The following is a 19,341-nucleotide window of genomic DNA, read 5'->3' on the forward strand; positions in this document are numbered from 1 at the left end:
CATTAATGCTCTGGGACAAGGATCTCCTGCACACAATGTCTTCTAGCTCAGTTGGACTCCTAGGCAAGTCTTCACTAGGAAAAAGAGTCTTGACTTAAGTGAAATGGAAGTGGAAGGATCAGTAGAGAGAAGAAAAAGGAAAGTGATAGATGGCAGAGAGTCAAAGAGTAAGGTAACATGCACACACACAGAGTAAAAATACCCCCTCTTTTTTCTTTTGAAAGAAAAGGGAAAGATCCACAAATACAGATATATTCTTTGGGGGCTTCCCAACAACTATTCTTTGCATCACTTGATTCTAGGAACTGTTCTGGAAACCTCCTTACTCTGGGTCCTCTTCCCCAGTCGTGGTCCCCCTATCCACCATTGAGCATAGGTGAGTGGTTCCCCAAGAGCCATTCCCGGCTTCCGAAATGAAGGGCACAGGATGCAGGAGGTGCTTTGGCCACAGAATGGTGGAAGACGTGGCCAGGCAGGCCTTCCGAGTGAAAGGCACCACCGTGTGCTTATTTCTAGCCTGGGCACAGACAGGCCACGTGACACACCTGGGAAGGAAACCGGCCCAATCTCTTCAAATGGGGAGGACTATGACCAAGTGACAATCTTTTGAAGAAGCCCGCTGGAATTCCTGGCCTGGAAGGGACCACCAGGGAGAATTTTTCCTTCTCCATCCCTAGAGCCCGGATGCCTCAGGGCAAGCCGAGCCAGTCTCCAAAGTCTCCATGTTTTCTTTTTCTCATTTTTTTCTCCCCTGGTCACAGAGGCAGCACGGGGCTATGGACAACAGCTTTAGAATAATACAAATCTGGGTTCAAACTCCAATCTCACAGGTTCCGTGGCCTTTAACTCCCTAAATGTCATCTATAAAAGTGTAGTAGCAACACTAACTTCATAAAAATGTTTATAGTTTCTACAATGAAATGACAGATATAGATACCCACACATGGTTTGTGGATTCTCTTCTGACTTCCTCCCGGAGGTTCAGAGTACTGTCCTTCAAGGTAGCAGGGGCCTTATGATCGAGGACAAAGGCCACACTGGACACTTTGTTCGAAGAGAAATGATGACCGAAGGAGATGAGACACCAAGGTGGGACAAAATGGCTACACTTAGGAACCTCAAGCAGAGCAACCGTGTTGTGTCACCAGACAGGAAATAACTCTCTCACTGGGGGGTTGAGAATCTGAGGCCAAAAGGGATCGTCCTTCCACTGCTGTGTGACAGAATTCCTAACAGTGAGTGCAGGGCACCAAAGCAGGAGGACAGAAGATGGGAGTGAGCTACGCACTGAGTCAGGCCAATGAGTGAAGTGTTCTCTCCAAACCAGCATGAGAGAGGAACTGGCCAATCCCTTTCTGGATTATGAAAGCATGAGGAGTGTTGTTTTGGTGTCACTGAACTGCGCATTTTAGTATGGAGCGTCTTATACAAATGGGTTGAAATGCTGCTTTCCAAGTAACTACCTATTTTTTCACTTTAAGAGCATACATTTTACTCAGTAATAACACATCCTGATCGTACCTGAGAGGCTGTGGTTTTTAGCTTTTGGATGCCATTCATCAAGTGCTCTTTCTTCTGGGATACCTCTTTTCGTTTCTTCTTCAACAGATTCTTAAACAGTGATATTTGTTCTAGAAAACTCTTTGGGGTGGTATAGTTGTGTCTTCTCTCATTCTGGTAATACCTGGTACTCATTTCATTCACGCTGGTGTGAACGTGGGCCATGAAGAGGCTAATAGAATCTCTGTCCAGTGGCTGAAAATATAAACACTGTAATTCATAAGTAATTCTCCCAAATTAAGACAAGAATGCAATTTAAAAAAAGAATAATTAGCAAAATTATGTAGTTGTTTTTTTTTTTTTTTAAAAGCAGAACAAATTACAGGAGGATCTGGGAAGACTTGTTAATCTTTAAGAGATAGCCACAGGATTAGAGAGATAACAATAAAGCATTCAGCTTTGCCAAGTAGGGCAAAGGATTTTTATGCGCTCGACATACCAAACCCAAAAGGCAACATATAACACAAACACAGCTTTCACAACGTGATTTTTATCTATCAAGTGTGTGAAAGAAAAAAATGGAGAAATTGAGATACAGTATTCTAACAAGGATTTTTGGTGTTGCTTTCAAACTAAACTGTAGCAGACAGACAGACAGACACACACACAGCTGAAACTGAAGAATACAGTTTTATAAGAACCCCTATAGAAACAAACAGGATGGTAAGGCATAAGAGAAAAATACCATTTCTATTCTCATTTGGAAAACAAAACAAAACAGAAATCAAACAAAAAAACCCAAGTAACTTCCCTTAGAAGGTTTACTAGAGAACCCCCTACTATACCATTCTTTCTGTTTTGTCCTCTATGACTTCTGAAGTAGTTAACTTTTTAATTTGTGGAGTCACATCTCCCTCATTTTAATGATTATTTATTGCATTCTGTACAAGATGAACCGGGCTCAATTAATCAAGGGAAGCCTAAAAATCAATTAATATGAATTAAATGAGCTACACCAACTCTTAGGAAAGTCACACATAATTTACCAAAGTGGTGTCAATAACACTCAGACGTCTTTGGGAAAATTGCACACAAGCGGCTGGGGATGCAGCGTTTCCGACCTGCACCATTAATATTACAAACAGGGTTCGAGAGGAGACAGGCCAGTTCTTGTTGGTGAAAAGCAACCGCTCCAGAGCAATGTCTAAACACTTAGCTTTCCCACCTCATGAAAAATCTGGGAGAGGGTTTCCAGTACATATATATAGGATCATCCTGTGTCCCAGATATCCACCTCGCCAGTAACTGAAATAATGTTTTTAAAGCCAAAGGTATATACAGAACGATGCAAATCCTGAGTAGTCTTTGTTCTCTAGATCTGAGACGTGTGTATGTTACCTAATAGGGAATTCAGAATGTAAACTTCTAAGAAGTTCTAGAACTCCATAGAAATGAGATCCCCTGCGGGATTTTTTAAAAGACCTTCCCTGTGACATAAACACGGATAGAAATGCATTCCTGTCCTAGCTTGTTTTAATGAACCAAAAGCGAGCACATGTCTTTCTACATATAAATACTTCCCTGGCCAAGAACGACCTTCCTCGAGTGGGGCAGGGGTTGGTTGGGGAGGACCTGGCCTCTACCCAACCATGATCCTTATGAGGAGGCTCCTAGGCTGCCCTGAAAAGCTCTCTCCAACAACAGTTTCATTTGTAAATCTGGGATGGAAGAAGTGGTTTCCGGGAGAGCTGGAAGTGGCCCGAGACAACTTGTCTCAATGGGGCAAAATAACTATTGTTATCGGGCTTAACAAAATGGCACAGCATGGGAGACTTGCAGAGCCAGGGAGCAGCTGGTTGTAATTCACACTGTTTTTCAGAAAACTCTAATCGTTCCAGAACAGACCTCTTTGATGACTGGTCTTCCCTGCATTCTCAATTTGTCACTTTCTCTTATGATAAGGTCAGTAGTGACAGCACTTCCTGACATTAACAGCTGTGGCTTTTAAAAGGGTCATTGTAGAACTACTAATTGCAGTAATTTCATTAGCATAAATTATTTATTCTGCCATTCATTTATCTCCAGTTTTCTTTTTTTGGGGGGGGGGCATTGTGCAGGGAGGATATGGCTGCTGGTGCTGCTGCAGAGAAGGGAAGGCAAGGCTGTATTTTTTGTTTTTAGAGATGCAGGCGGAGACCGTCCCTCCCGCTACATTGGGTCCCCTGAGGAAAACCAGGGGGTCTGATTCTGTCGTCATTCAGCAGCCAATCATGGTGAGAGCAAAAATATAAATAAGCAAAGTGCCAGTATCACACGGTTATAAATCCAAGATTTCTCCACTGAGATGCCCCAGAAAACAATGTTGCAGCCGATGCGTCAATGGATACAAGCGTGATGTGGCTTGTTGAGGTTGATGAATGAGGTTTCATTTTGACTCTCTCGCTGGGCTCCCTGTAAACGCAGAGACAAGTCTGCTATTTGGGGTGATGGTTCTCAAGCAGTGGCAGTTGTCGCCTCAGCAAGCCCCCCCTCCCCCGCTCAGCCACCTGACTCCTAAAGCAAGTGCCCAGTGTGGCCCTGGTGTTGAAAATGACGGACCGCAAAATTCAAACGAAAACCAATACCGGAGGCCGATACCAAATCAAATCAAACACCCTGGGTTCTGCGGGATCCCACACCTGCCTTCGGGCGGCTGGTCTCAAGACTATATTCGTCCGTACTTTTAAATTTGGACTTTCAGGAGTTCTGTATTCCAGGAAAGGGAGGAGGGACCAGAGAGGATGGAGATGAAAGGAAAACTCTTTTTTTTAAGTTTAACTTGGGATCGTGTTGTAACATAGGATGTCCCATACCCCTTCCTTGAAAGTTGTTCTCAGAAATTATTTCTATGTTTGTTTTCTACAGCTCTATCGAAGCCTAAGTGATATACAAAAACCCACACACATTTAATATCTGTTATTTTATAGTAATTCTAAACTGCTGGGTTTAAGAATCCATTATTTGTACTTTTTAGCTCCTTTGGGGGTGCTCAATAATGGAGACTAATTAGATACTGTGGTTGTAAAATTGGTTTATTAAAGAAAATGTAATGATACGTGAAATGAGCAGTGCTGCATTTGAGCACTTCTCCTAAGTTCCTCATAATGCTGATTCCTTCCGAGAAAAAAAAGATTCTGGAGGCCACTGGGGATCCTGGGTTTGAATCCTGGGACGTGGGGTACCTTCCCAGTTCTGTGTAGTTGGGCAAAGGACAGCACTCCCTGCACTTGTGTCCCGCCCTCAGAATCCAAGATTAGATTTTTGGTGCTCCTTTGAGTCTTGTCTCTTTTCTTCTTTTCCTTGTATTCCTTTTTCCAGAACAGTCCAACTACTCTTCACCAGTACCGAACAGGATTTAAGACTGTGGGTTCTGGCATCCAAGGGCTGAGGGGGCCCTTACCTGCTCAGTGATCCCGTGCCATGATATCAGTCCCCCATCCCCTCACCTGGGAAGCCCAGGATCCCTCCTTAGAAGGGTGGTGAGTAGAGTCAATGAGCCCCTCTGCACTGGTGCTGGTCCCAGGAAGATGACTTCCGCTAGACAGGAAGTGCTAAATGCCATGAGTGTTAAATGCAGCAACCAGCAGTTTCCTGAACCACACAACGGTGTCTCCATTTTGTTTTGTTTGTTTGTTTTTTACTTTGCCTGGCGAGTGCATTTTGTTAGGTTGCTTATGTTTTTAAATTTTTGTCTCTAATTGGAGAGGCTACTCTCCAAGGCGAAAGGCAATATCAGATCCAGCCTAAGCCAGCCATCTTCAAGAAGAGTTTCCAGTCACTGAAAAGGTAGCCTCCCTGGTGTCTGACACAACATCCAGAGAAAGGAGCAACTGAGGAAGGCGGGGGCGAAGAGGAGAAAGGCAACCCAGCTACGCCTCCCAGAGCCAGTGGGATAAGGCAGATGTTATAGCTGGTTCTGGCGAGGCCAGAAAAGCCACAGAGCTGTGATTCGGAGGGAGTGATGCCTCCGTTTGCCTGACTTCGACTTTGGGCTTAACACCAAGTCCAGGTTTACAGGCAGCTACAGTAACTGGAACCTCCTTTCAAGGTGAAGGGGATTCCTAAAGCTTACCTAACCGCAAAAACTCTGGAAAGTGGCATTCTACTGCTTTTTGCAATTCTGCTCTTCATCTGATTAATCTACACAGGGAAAGAAATGCATGATGAACGGTGTATTAGTGTGCATGCACAGGAAAGGCGGGCTGAAGAACAGGGGAGGATGTTAACAGCCACGGGGGTCTTTCCTCGTCTGTCGGAATAGAGGCTTAAGCCGATTAGAGGTGTAGGCAGTTTCAGGATAAATTTGATTGGATTTGCTTCTGTCCTGACTTTTAAAATGACTACGGTACTTCTCAGGAGGAGGAGATTTCCCCCAAATGTGCAGAATTTCTAATGCACAAGGCTTTCTACTTTTAAAATTCATATTGAGCAATCCTCATTTGTATTTCAAAGACAAAACAGTGCTCAAAGTCAGTAGGAAAAACACTGCCAACATACCTATCCCTAGCAAAGGGTCGCTTACTACTGTTCGCACTGTCCCCACCATTTCAAAAAACCAGGGAATCACCGAAGGGATCAGTCTTCACGTACAGCCATAAAGTAACCTTCCCCTTTGAGGGGGCATTTTTCCTGATCGGATTGGCAAATGCTAGTAAAATATGCATTCATATTGCCACAAGCTCTGAATTGAAGAAGGGGAGGCATCGGGAAGTTAATGAATTTCACTGAAAAAAGGTGATGCTATTCAACTTACGGAATTATTCAGTTGTGCCGTATCCAAAGGAGAGAGAACTTTAGCTTGTCAGGCAGCCGATATGCTCAGAAAGAACGGGTCCTCCGCCTTGCTTGGCTCCCAGTGCAAATCTCACTCCGCAGTCAGAGTCTCACCTTTCACGTCCCTTCGGTGATTTCTGCTTTCCTCAGCCCCAGCTCTCCCGGGTGTCTGTTACTCACCTTGAGCTAAGAACCAACACCACCACCTATCTTCGAACGCCCGTCTCTCCCACCTTTTCCGGGGATACCCAGGGCGCCTTTCCTTCTCCTCCTCCTCACCCCACATGCCCCCATCTGCACTCCCAAACCTGAGGCGTGAGGAGTGTATGCTGACACCAAGGTGATACTTAAGGGTCGAACGAGTGTGGTCACCTGCCAGCTGTCATTTAGTTCAACACCAGGTAGCAGGAAAGTAGTGCAAAGCTTTCCTCACACACAGGCAGCGCGCACCGCTGGGGGCCAGTTGCGTCCTGCTGGAAGAGCATATGTCCACACATACAACACTGCTTGCCTTTCACGAATCCTTTCCTCGGGGGCTAAAGGGGGTCACCTTGGAAAACTACCTCACCTTCAGCAAATAAGGTCGAGAACTGAGAAGGGCCTAAATGATGCAGCTACCATTCAGTCTTGATGTTGAAAATTCTAACTCAGGAAACGATCGAATTAGTGCCCATTCAAAAAATCGAAAAGCTTTTTCTGACCTCTGCAGACGAGGCACCACACATTTTTAGAAGAAGACAGACACATTGCACTCTGAATGATAATTCCTGCTCCTGAGCAACCCACCGGGAAGGTGGGAAAGTTAAATAAGCACACGGCACTGAGACGAAATCATCTGGCTGAGCTGTTCCCAGGCACCATTCAGCTCAACAGACAGGGGGCTTAAGCACTTTTAAAATTCCTCTTTGACAATCAGCATCCTATAGGAGGCGTCATGACACCGTGAGATAGAGCCTAGCACCTGCCAGGACGGCTCTGGACCTAAAAGGATGCAAGTCCTGCCTCATCCAGCAGATGTCAATGGTCACTGGCAGATCAAAGCTCCCTCGGCTTCACTAGCTGTTCGTCAAGTGGCACCTGACTTGGCAGGACAAAGTCTGCACCAGGGAAGCAAAGGCAAGAAACTTAAAGAAGCACCATGCCAAAGACACTAAGTGAAACCATGCTACTTCCTACCTTTGGGTTCCTCCCCTTTGAGACATTAATATTAAGCTGCGAAGCACACTGGTCTTCAGCAAACCCCTCGTGGGATCAAATGAACTGTTTAAAACATAATTATGAAGGGAACATACTGATTCTGTAATAAATTGGTATTTTGCACCCTTCTCACAACGAGGAGGAGAAGAAAACAAGATCCTATATAATTCCAGTAGCGCAGTGACCCTGGCGAGAGCTTGAGAAATGTGTGGTTTAATAACTGTCACTATTAATTGTCATATTTAATGTGTTTTCAGATTTTGAAGTACAAAGTATTTCTGGCAGACTTTATCTGATGCCAGTGGTAAGCCTCCATTTAAGTGGGGCTCCTTTGGCTCTTCAGGAAAACGCAGTGAAGGGGGAAAGCAGGGGCTCACACAGAAATTAACCACTTCTGGGAGTGTCTATGATTCCACTTACCTACTCATGAGGACAAATTTATATCCCTTTCCCCCAATTTAAGAAGCGTTATGCAGTGCCTCCTAACCAGCGGGAAAATGTGAAAATCACTTAAAAAAAAATCCAGTAATACATTCCTATTTTTCACTCTTTAGCCAGAAAGCTAGTTGCCATTGTTTTAAAGGTCCAGGGAAGTGCATCCAATGTTGAGTATTGAGACGGGCAAAAGAAAAACTTTCTGGATGTGGAAAAAACATCCAGAAACAGAAGCAATCTTTTTTTTTTTTTTTTTTTTTTCATTTTTAAAAAAGATTGTACTTATCTGACAGAAAGAGAGAGCAAGCACAGCAAGGGGAGTGACAGGCTGAGGGAGAGGGAGAAGCAGGCTCCCCACTGAGCAGGTAGATGAGCTGTGGGGCTCAATCCCAGGACCCTGGGATCCCGACCCAGGCTGAAGGCAGATGCTCAGCTTCCTGAGCCACCCAGACGCCCCTTTTTTTTTCATTTCTTTACAGAAATGTTTTAGATGTGTGAAAAAAGGAGACAGGAAGTAGAAGTATTTGAACGTCATAAAGGCTTTATGATATATACAGGTTTAGGTGCCGCATATCAGTTCGGCATCTAAGTAGATTAATGGACATTTCAGAAAAGACAATAAACCTCATTACAATACAGCTATCCATAAAAATAATAAGCAATAACACTAGTTGCCCACAAATAATTAGGTAAGTGTGCAAACATGCCCAGATTTTTTTTTTTTTTTTAAGATTTTATTTGTTTATTTGACAGGGGCACCTGGGTGGCTCAGTGGGTTAAAGGACCCTGGGATCGAGCCCCACAGCGGGCTCTCTGCTCAGCAGGGAGCCTGCTTCCTCCTCTCTCTCTCTGCCTGCCTCTCTGCCTACTTGTGATCTCTGTCTGTCAAATAAATAAAAATCTTTAAAGAATTGCAAGTATATCCCAGGACCCTGGGATCATGACCTGAGCCTAAAGCAAAGGCTTTAACTCACTGAGCCACCCAGGCACCCCCATGCCCAGATTTCAACTATCCAGCCATCAACAGATACAATATTCAACAAAATGTGAAAGGATTCTTTGGAGAAGTGACAGTTATGCTCTTGGGATGAAGGGAGGCCAAAGGGGGTTGTCTCTGCTAACAAGACACTTTCAACGGGAAGCAGTCCTCATTCCTTACATAGCCCTGATTCTATTTTTGGCTCCGAGAATCACTTTCCATGTCTGACCCATGCTAGCTATACCGCTTAGTGCACTCAGAAGACAAACTGCCCTGGGCAATGTCCACAACCACCACCTTTCCAAGCTATCTAGTCATGAAGGCGCGAGATACCAATAAATTTTCATTTCCAGGAAGCCTCAATGATACCTTTATGTTTGCATTCCTTTCCCCTCTGAGTTGGGAAGTGCACTGGAAGTGCTTTTTTAAACCTCAGGCAACCATTTTAAAATGTAATTGGATGTGCAAATTTCATTACAGACAAATGACAAACCTAATTTATAGAACATAAACCCATAAAACAAAGAAGCAGATGCATTATTTGACTTAGTGACTGCTGAATTCATGGGGCTAATTTTTCACCCATCCATACCATAATGAGAAAAAATATCACAATTCATTGCCTTGCTTTGTTAAGATCAAGCCCAGCATGACTATGGGTCGCTGCTTTTTTGTTTGTAGATTTGAAGGATTCGTATTCAGCAAACCCTATTATGATTCAAGGAAGTAATGATCCTGGCTTTCAGATGATTCAGTCTAAGGGACGTTGGTGTGCTGCGTGTGCTGCCTGTGAGCAAAGACATCTCAACCTGGTACAAAAAGGTCAACCTCCACATTCCATAGAATGGAAACCAAAATGATCTTATCTCTAATAAAAGGGATAGGAGATGTATTGTGGAAGTTACTTCTTTCTTGAGGACCTTTGGTCCAAGTAAGTGAGTATGCGTGTGTGTGTGTGTGTGTGCGCGCGCGCGCGCGTGTGTGGGAGACAGAGACAGAGAGATTCAGAGGCTGACTCGGCATACCTCAATTCCCTTGGTTTTCTCAATGAACCTCCTGCTGACTGAGACCAGAGCCTCCTGCGGCCACGCATGAAACCAGTCAATAGCCGTGCAGTTAACTATGGCTGGGAACTTCCGAGCTCTCCCTCTCAGCGTGTGACCAACCGGAGAGAAACACAGAATGATCTGTGGAGACACGGGGGCAGGGCAGAAAGGGGAGGGTGAGGCGTGAGCCAAGAATTACATCGCAGTCCTAGACAATGAAAGCAAGAAGCGTAGCTAAGCATGACATGGAGCTATCCTAAAGCCCTAGAGAGGGGGAAGCGACGATGACCTCCTTGCTAACCAAAGGATAAATCTGCCACAGGTGGCTGCCCCTCTCGAACACTCAGAAACACAGCCGAGTACTTTCCTTCCAGCTGGTCCCTTTCCTTTTAAAAAACATTTTGGATCATCATTAAGAGTGAGAAATGTATTCTTTTCTATTACCCAAGGAACAGAATAGCGATAGACAACAAATATCCAAACCAATATCCAAACCAAATCACCATGATACAGTAATACCAATACTTTCACTTTCTGTCTCCTTCCATTCTGTAATTTATCAGGTCCAGTAAAACTTTGTCGTTTACTTAAAAACAATTTGTATCATCCTGAAGGTTTACTTTGTTTTTATTTAAAATAAATCCACTTGCATTCTTCGCCTTTTCAAGGGAATGAGAGATGCAGTTTATACATGCTTCTGGAGAGAAAATTTTAAGTTTCTGGTTTAAAAGTGAAGTTCAGTGCATTTGATGATTTAAGAGTTAATTTATATCTGATTATGTTTCCATACTCTCTGTCGTGATGCAAGGGTTCTATCTGGCAGGAGTGCCTGAGCTGGGCTGTGGCGGTGTCCACAAGCTGAGTGTGGAGCGATGAAGGGCTGTGGGGGTCTGAGGGTCCTGTCTGGGCATCTCTGAGGGTCACACGGCTCTCAGATGAGACGCCCTATGTGAAGTGGCGCACAAGGAGGTGCTCAGGAAGCACTCCTTTCCTCCTCTCCCTTCTCTCCTAGGTTCCCATGGACTCGACAACACTGGGGGTAATAGTGACACCAGCTGGGCTAAGGTGTGAAAGTGCCAACCATCCTGCTTGCTTTCCTCTTCTTTAGAAATGGCACAGACTTGAGAGAAAACAAAGCTTGGAAGTCTCTCAACCCTTTGAGATGGGGCAAACAATGAAATGATTTTTCAAAAGTCATGGTATTTTTTTCTTAGAACATTTAAAAAATTCACATCCTAAAAATCTCCAGCATATAGAAAGCCATATTATCTTATGTAATATGTGTTTTCACTATGTTTATTTTATATACTATGGCTCTTGAAAAACTTGACAGCTAAATCCTAATATTTAAAATGTTTAACAATACATAAGCTGACCGATCATGTGTTCATTATACGCCAGTCTAGTTACAAACTGCATAATTGCTCTAAGAGTGCATGTACTGGGTTAATGAACTTCAGTTACAACGTAGACTTTTCACTTCCATCACACTTCTTAGGTTTGTCCCACCAGCTTTCCTTTCTCCCTGTACTTGAATATTTCTTTCTGTCCTAGAAGTTTGGTTTCCACACCTAATTTCTCTCTCATTCCTGGCAATTTTAGAAGCTTCATTTATAGATAATTACAGCCAAGGCAAAGGGGGAAAAAAAAGCATCCTTTGAGATCTTAAATATTTCCATCTCTTCTAAACTTACTGCATTTCCCTTCTTGTTACTGGCACACTATCAGGTCTGTGGAAATTGTTAGAAAACAAAGTATTTGAACCATGTGTGTTTAAGCCTCAAGGAAAAATACTTTGAGTTAATATAGTGACATAACTTCATTACTGAAAGATAATAGAGATTCCTCATTGAAAGAATTATTTTTCTTCCCTACAATTTTACAGCTGAAGACATCTTTCCCTGTGTTATTTATTATGGCTTAAATAAGGATCCTCGTAATGTCAGCTACATTTTACGCAGAGGGCGGTTGGCAGGACATCAATGATTCTCAAAGGATTACGAGGCGCCGGTTAGAAAAGCAAATTCTTGGACCCAATCTAGACCTAAGGAATCAGAAACTCTGGAAGGGGCTTGGCAGTCTGTTTTCAACAAGACCTCCAAGTGACTCAGACACCCGCCATTACAACCTTCTAGTTCAAAATTTTCTATGGGAATATTTAAATGAAACACTTACCATTTTCAGTGCTTCTGTAGTGGGTGAAATACCATAGAATTTTAGTCTCTTTCTACACAGAGAGTGAAAATGAAAAACTGAGAGGATTTTAAATAAATTAGATAATCATGGATAACCTAAATTCTATCCTTTAAAACAGGCCTTGGGAACTAATTTACAGGAAATGATCAGTTATTAGTACTTCCTAAGAAGGGAAAGGCCAAAACCACACCAAACTTGAGTTGTGCAAGTACTGACCCAATGCATTACTCAGTAATTTCTAGTTTTGCTAGAAATCTAGCACAGAATTTCTCCTGCCATCCAGCTTCCTTGATAGTAGTCCTATGTGAGATTTTTCTGAGAGCCCATCCTAATGTCTGGAAATTGGTGGTTATTCTGTTCTTTTCTAAAATGGTCTCCACGTTTATTGTGATCATGGGATGGAATGCCAACCCTGCAACCTGTTCACAGATGATGTAAGAACAGGCACATTTCTTAATTATACTGAACTACCCACATCTCCAAAAAAGATCACAGTTACCTCCCTGTGTCACCAGGAAAACATACTGATATATATGAAAGCCCTCCTCACACCTGCTGAAGCATGAATAGAGCTCCATCAACTCCATGCTGTGTTACTTAAAAAAAAAAAAAAAAGTTTCCACAATTACAGGTAAATAAACTTGAGTCGTTACCTCAAGGAACGTTACAATGGGGAAAAATCATCCTGGATAATTTTGCTATTGTATTTCTCTTAATTTCAGGAGATTAAAATAGCAGAGGATTTTTAAGAAATAAAAACAGAGATTTTAAAAAAGGGTGTTTGGTTATCTCTTATTCACTTTTTCAGGTTTACTGTGGTATAATTGACAAAATTCTAAGGTAGTTCAAGTGTACAACGTGATGATTTTATATACCTAGACAGTGTAAAAGAACTCTCCCATCACGTCAATTTACACATCCATCAACCCATATGTTTATTCTCTGTTATCACTGTTGTTGAGGACATTTAAGCTCTACTTTCCTAATACATTTCAATTACACAATACAGTGCTTTCAACTGTAGTCATCACATTACGCGGTAGATCCCTAGATCTTACTCATCTTGTAACTGAAAATTTATGCCCTTTTACCAACTGGTGCTTATTTCCCCTACTCCCGGGGCAATATCCCACATGGAGGGGATGCCATATAGTTTTTCACTTTTCCTGCCTGGCTTATTTCGCTTTGTGTAATGCCTCGAGATTTACCCATGCTGTTCCAAATGACAAGATATCCTTCTTTTTTTTTTTTTTTTAAGATTTTACTTATTTATTTGACAGAGATCACAAGTGGGGGGGTGGGGACCAGGCTCCCCGCTGAGTAGAGAGCTTGATGTGGGGCTTGATCCCAGGACCCTGAGATCATTACCTGAGCCGAAGACAGAGGCTTAACCCACCAAGCCACCCAAGGGCCCCAAGATATCCTTCTTTTTTAAGGTTGAAAATACTCCTTTCTATTTGTGTCCAGGTGTGTGCGTGCACGTGTGCGTATCTCTCATCTTCTTATTCCCCTTGTCCACTGACCGACACTTAGGCTGTTTTGGTGCCTTGGCTACTGTGAATAATGGTGTTGTGAATACAGGAGGGCAGGTACCTCTATGAGATAATGGTTTTGTTTCTTTCAGTTCGCTCACCTGAAGTGGGATTACCGGATCACAGCGTACTGCGATCGTCAGTTTCTGACGGACCCCCCTACTGTTCTCCAGAGTGGCTGTACTAGCTGACATTCCTGCCAACACTGTACCAGGGCTCCCTTTTCTCTACATCCTCACCAGCATTTGTTACTTCTCATTTTTGGTGATAGCCATTCTAAAATGTGTGAGGTGAAAACTACCGAAAGCATCTTTCACAGAGCTAGAACAAACAATCCTAAAGTTGGTACGGAACCACAGGAGACCTTGAATAGCCAAAGCAATCTTTAAAAGGAAAAGCACAAAGCTGGAGGCATCACAGTTCTGGACTTCAAGTTATATTACAAAGCTGTGATGATCAAAACTGTATGTAACTGGTATAAAAATAGACTGAGATCAGGAGAACAGAAGATCCAGAAATGATTCCACAATGATATGGTCAATTATTCTTTGACAAAACAGGGAAGAAGATGCAATAGGAAAAAAGCAGGCTCTTCAACAAATGGTGCTGGGAAAACTGGCCAGCAGCGTGCAAACAAGTGAAACTGGACCACTTTCTCACCCCATACAAAAAGTAAGCTCAAAACGGATTAAAAACCTAAATGTGAGACCTGAAACCGTAAAAATTCTATAAGCAAACACAGGTAGCAACTTCTTTCTAGATATGACTCCTGAGGCAAGGGGAAGAGAAGCAAAAATAAACTACTGGGACTTCATCAAAATAAAAAGCTTCTGTACAGAGAAGGAAACAACCAACAAAACTTTAAAAAAAAAAAAGGAAGGTAAGCTATGAAATGGGAGAATGTATCTTCAAAAGATTTATCCAATAAAGGGTTAGTATCCAAAATATATCAAGAACTGATCAACTCAGCACCCAAAAAACCCAAATAATCCAATTAAAAAATGGGCAGAAAACATGAATGGACATTTCCCAACGATACCCAAATGGCCAACAGACACGTGAAAAGATGCTCAATGTCATCATCAGGGAAATACATATCAAAATTAAAATGAGATAGCACCTGAAGCCTGTCAGAATGGCTACAATCAACTACACAAGAAACAACAGGTGTTGGGGGTGCCTGGGTGACTCAGTTGGTTAAGCCACTGCCTTCGGCTCAGGTTGTGATCTCGGGGTCCTGGGTTAGAGCCCCGCAGGGATCTCAGCTCAGCAGGAAGCCTGCTTCCTCCTCTCTCTGCCTACTTGTGATCTCTCTCTCTGTCAAAAAAAAAAAAAAAAAAAAAAAAAGAAACAACAGGTGTTCACCAGGATGTGGAGAGGGCAATCTTTCACACTGCTGGTGGGAATGAAAACGGGTACAGACACTCTGGAAAGAGTATGGAGATTCCTTAGAAAGTTAAAAATAGAACTACCCTATGACCCAATAATCACACTACTGGTATTTACCCAAAGGATACAAAAAAAAAAGATTTGAAGGGATACATACACCCTCATGTTTACAGCAGCATTATCTACAACATCCAAATAGAAATAGCCCAAGTGTCCATTAGCTACTGAATGGGTAAAGAAAATGTGATATACACACGTGTGCACGCGCACGCACACACACACACACACACACACAAACACACACCCTGGAATATTACTCAGCCATAAAAAAGAATGAAATCTTGCCATTTGCAATGACACAGATGGAGCTAGAGCATATAACGCTAAGTGAAATAAGTCCAACAGAGAAAGACAAATATATGATTTCACTCAAAGGTGGAATTTAAGAAACAAAACAAATGAGTGAAGGAGAAAAAAAATAGAGCAAAGCAAGAAACAGACTCTTAACTAGAGAAGTGATGGTTACCCAAGGGAAGGTAGTGGGGGGATGGGTTAAATAGGTGATGGGGGTTAAGGAGGGCACTTATTATCATGAGCACCAGGTGTTGATGTATGGAAGCACTGAATCATTATACTGTACGCTGGAAACTAATACTACACTACTGTATGTTAACTAGAATTTAAATAAAAAAACTTTAAAAAACAAACAGAAAACAACAAAAGGTTTGAGGTGTTATCTCATTGTGGTTTTGATTTGCATCTCTTGATTATGACTGATGTTGAGTGCCTTTTCACACATGTGTTGGCCATCTGTGTACCTTCTTTGAAATAAGGAGTATTCAGGTTCTTTGCCCACTTTTCAGTTGGGCTATTTGGTTTCTTGCTATTGAGTTTTATGAGGTCCTTGTATACTTTGGATATTAACCTCCTACTGAATGTGTAGTTGGCAAATATCTTCTTCCATTCATTAGGTTGCCTTTTCATTTTGCTGATGGTTTCCTCTGCTGAAGAGAAGCTTTTTAATTCGGGGGAATGGAATGGCTCAGTTGGAAAAGCCTCTGCCTTCAGCTCAGGTAACGATCCCAAGGTCCTGTGATTGAGGTCAACATGGGACTCCACACTCAGTGTGGAGTCTGCTTCCCCTGCTCCCTCTGCTTCTCCCCCTGCTCAAGCTTTCTCTCTCTCAGATAAATAAAATCTTTTTTTTTTTTTTTTTTAAGAAACTTTTTAGTTTGATACAGTTCTACTTGCTTATTTTTGTTGCCTTTGCTTTTGGTGTCAAATCTAAAAAATCACCACCAAGACCTCCTGCGAAGGAGACTGCCCCCTATGTTTTCTTCTAGGAGTTATAGATTGTCTTACATTCAGGTCTTCTTTCCATTTGGGTAGATTTTTGTTATGTTTAAGATAGGGGCCCAGCATGTCGCTGCCCAATTTCCCAACACCATTTACTCAAAAGACTATTCTTTTCTCACTGTATAGTTTTGGCTTCTTTGTCAAATATTAATTAGCCATAGAAGTATGGGCTTATTTCTGGGCTCTCTATTCTGCCCCACTGATACATATGTCTGTTTTTATGCCCATACCATACTGTTTTGATTATCATGGCTTTATAATGTAGCTTGAAATCAGGCAGTATGATGCCTTCAGCTTTGCTCTTTCTCAAGACTGCTTTAGCTAGTTGAGATCTTTTTTTGTTCCACACAAATTTTAGGATTTTCATTTCTATTTCTGCAAATAATACACTGGAATCATGGTAAAGATGCAATGAATCTGTAGATCATTTTGGATAATATTGATACTTTAACAATATTAATTGTTCCAATCCACAAGCATAGAATATTTTTCAGTTTCTGTCTTCAATTTCTTGCTATATCATCTTAGTTTTTAGTGCAGAGATCTTTCATCCCCTTAAATTTGCCCCTGCTTTTTAAATTCCACTGTAAATAACATTGCCTTAAATTTCTCTGATAGTTCATTATTAGTGTACCAAAAAGCAAATTTTTTTGTGTTGATTTAGTATCCTGAACATTGCTGGTTTCATTTATTAGTTCTAACAGTTTTTTTGGTCTTTAGAGTTTTCTATAAATCATGTCATCTACAAGTAGAGACATATTTTTTTCTTTTCTGATTTGGATGCCTTTCATTTCTTTTTCTTACCTAACCATTCTGATTGAGACTTCTAGTACTGTGATGAATAAAAGTGGTGAGAGTAGGTAGGTAACCTTGCCTTGTTCCAGATCTTAGAGGAACTGTCAGTTTTCCACTGTTCACTGTGGTGTTGGCTGTGTGCTTGTCTTATACAGCCTTTATTACATTGAGGTATGTTCTGAGTTTGAGTTTGTTGTCTGAGGTGTATTCTTGGTTTGTTGAGTTTTCATCATAAATGAATGTTCTGTTTTCTCAAATGCTTTTTCTATGTCTATTGAGATGATAAGATTTTTATCCTTCGTTTTGTTAATATGGTGCATCATGTGGATTGGTTTGTCAATGTTGAGCCATCCTCGAATCCCTGGAATAAATCCCACTTCATAATGGGGTAGGGTTGCTTTAATATACTATTAAATTCAGTTTGCCCCTAGTTTGTTGAGGATTTTCTTATCTTTCTATCAAGGATATTGGCCTTGGTAATTTCTTTTCTGGTGACATCCTTGTCTGCTTTGGTAGGAGGGTAATGTTGGCCTTGTAAAATGTTTCTACCTCTTCAATTGTTTGGAAGAATTTGAGGAGGATTAATATTCATTCTAATTTAAGTATTTGATAGACTTCACCAGTGAGAGCCATCTGGTCCCGTATAACCTACTTTTGAAATAACTTCACTCTTGTATGATAGGCATGTAAATTCTCATTTTATATTTTAGGAGGCCACTGGTTAGAATCTAAAGTACCAAGAGAAACCGCAGAGGCCAGGGAGGCTTAACCAGCATTTCCCATTTCTAATGGAAACCCACACATGCAGAGTCAGCTATCTGAGCTCTTAGCTAACCTCTTTCATCAACATAAATGATTGATTTAGTTGGCATCATGAACACTGGATCTGATTTTTTTGTTGATGAAAGGAAGAGTGCTCCAGATATCTGAGGAAAATGGAAATATTATACTTCCACCTCCACCGCTGTATGAACCAAAGAGGAAAAGTCTAGATATCGAAGTATCCTAACAATTACACCCTTGGCTTTTTAGACTTGGATTTTGACCAGTCCTGTGGAAAACAGCTTACAGAAAAATTGTTTTTATGTGATTCCAGTGAGAAAATCAGCTGGATCCTACCATGAGAATATTGCCATCACTGCCCCAAAGGATCCTTCCAGTAAGAGCTATTCAGTTTCCTACAAGAACAGGGCTAAGACTGCAGTAAGCTCACAGAGCTGGTTTTGAACCTTTAAGAACCATTTTAAGTTAGGTGCTACACACAAACTCTGTGTGCCTGAGTTCGGTCTGAGACTTTTTCTCCTTGAGACACTCCTGAGTTGGGATACTAGGGCACAAGAGCTCCCCGACTCTGGAACAGGTGCTATCTACCTGTAAGTACTGAAGACCATAGAAACATACGCCTCCTTCCAAATAGTCCCCGACAACTGCAGATAACTAAATTGGCTTAAGTTAGCTCCTAGCAGTGGACTCAGAGAAAAGTCTGCTAAGAAAATAACGTTAAAGATGCCTCAGACAGCTGTGCTCTCTTCTAAAAGCAAATTCTCACAAGTAAGAAGCAAACCCTGAAATCACCATCTATGTACTTCTACGGCTCTAATATTTGGATGTCAGCATCTTGCTTTCGGAATCCACACCATAGAATTTTCTACCCCTTTCCCCCCCTAACACAGGGATTAGGACTCATTTGCAATAAACCATTTTTCATTGTGCTTTGTAATACATTTCAATTTCTTTTGGGCAAGATTCCATTGTAAGTACATATTTATCTGTATATCACTAACAGGACTCAGTCCATTTCCTCTTGTAATGGAAATTTGAATTGCTACTGTCACTCTGTATTTTTTTCCAGTTGATATATTCCCGGATAGAAGTAACCCTCCCACATGTTTACTTCAGAAGCTTCTGTCCATAACTTAGGTTTGCATTTATCCTCTAAAGTCTAAGTATTTTTCAAGAGTGATAAGATCTGAGTCTTCCAGAGAGAACCCTCTTAGGAAGTTTAGCAGAAAAACTCTTCCCTTGTTTGACTGTTTTAGTATCATTTTATCAGCCTTATAATTTCCCTTATCAACCACCATCCAATAACCTTTTAATTTCAGTT

The 19,341-nt window shown here is 41.8% G+C and overlaps 1 protein-coding gene across 1 annotated transcript in view; it reads right to left on the minus strand.

Moving 5' to 3' along the window:
• DNAH11 (dynein axonemal heavy chain 11) overlaps window positions 1–19,341 on the minus strand; it is a 317,403-nt gene that overhangs the window by 103,335 nt on the left and 194,727 nt on the right. The window contains exons 55-56 of the mRNA XM_032873525.1: window positions 9,949–10,110; window positions 1,522–1,755 (exon numbers count right to left, since the gene is read on the minus strand). Coding sequence (XP_032729416.1) covers window positions 1,522–1,755; window positions 9,949–10,110 — 396 coding nt within the window. The remainder of the gene's footprint in view (window positions 1–1,521; window positions 1,756–9,948; window positions 10,111–19,341) is intronic.

This window comes from Lontra canadensis, unplaced genomic scaffold (genome assembly GCF_010015895.1).
Source record: "Lontra canadensis isolate GAN:19392208 unplaced genomic scaffold, GSC_riverotter_1.0 scaffold2, whole genome shotgun sequence".
Classification (NCBI taxonomy): Eukaryota; Metazoa; Chordata; class Mammalia; order Carnivora; family Mustelidae; genus Lontra; species Lontra canadensis.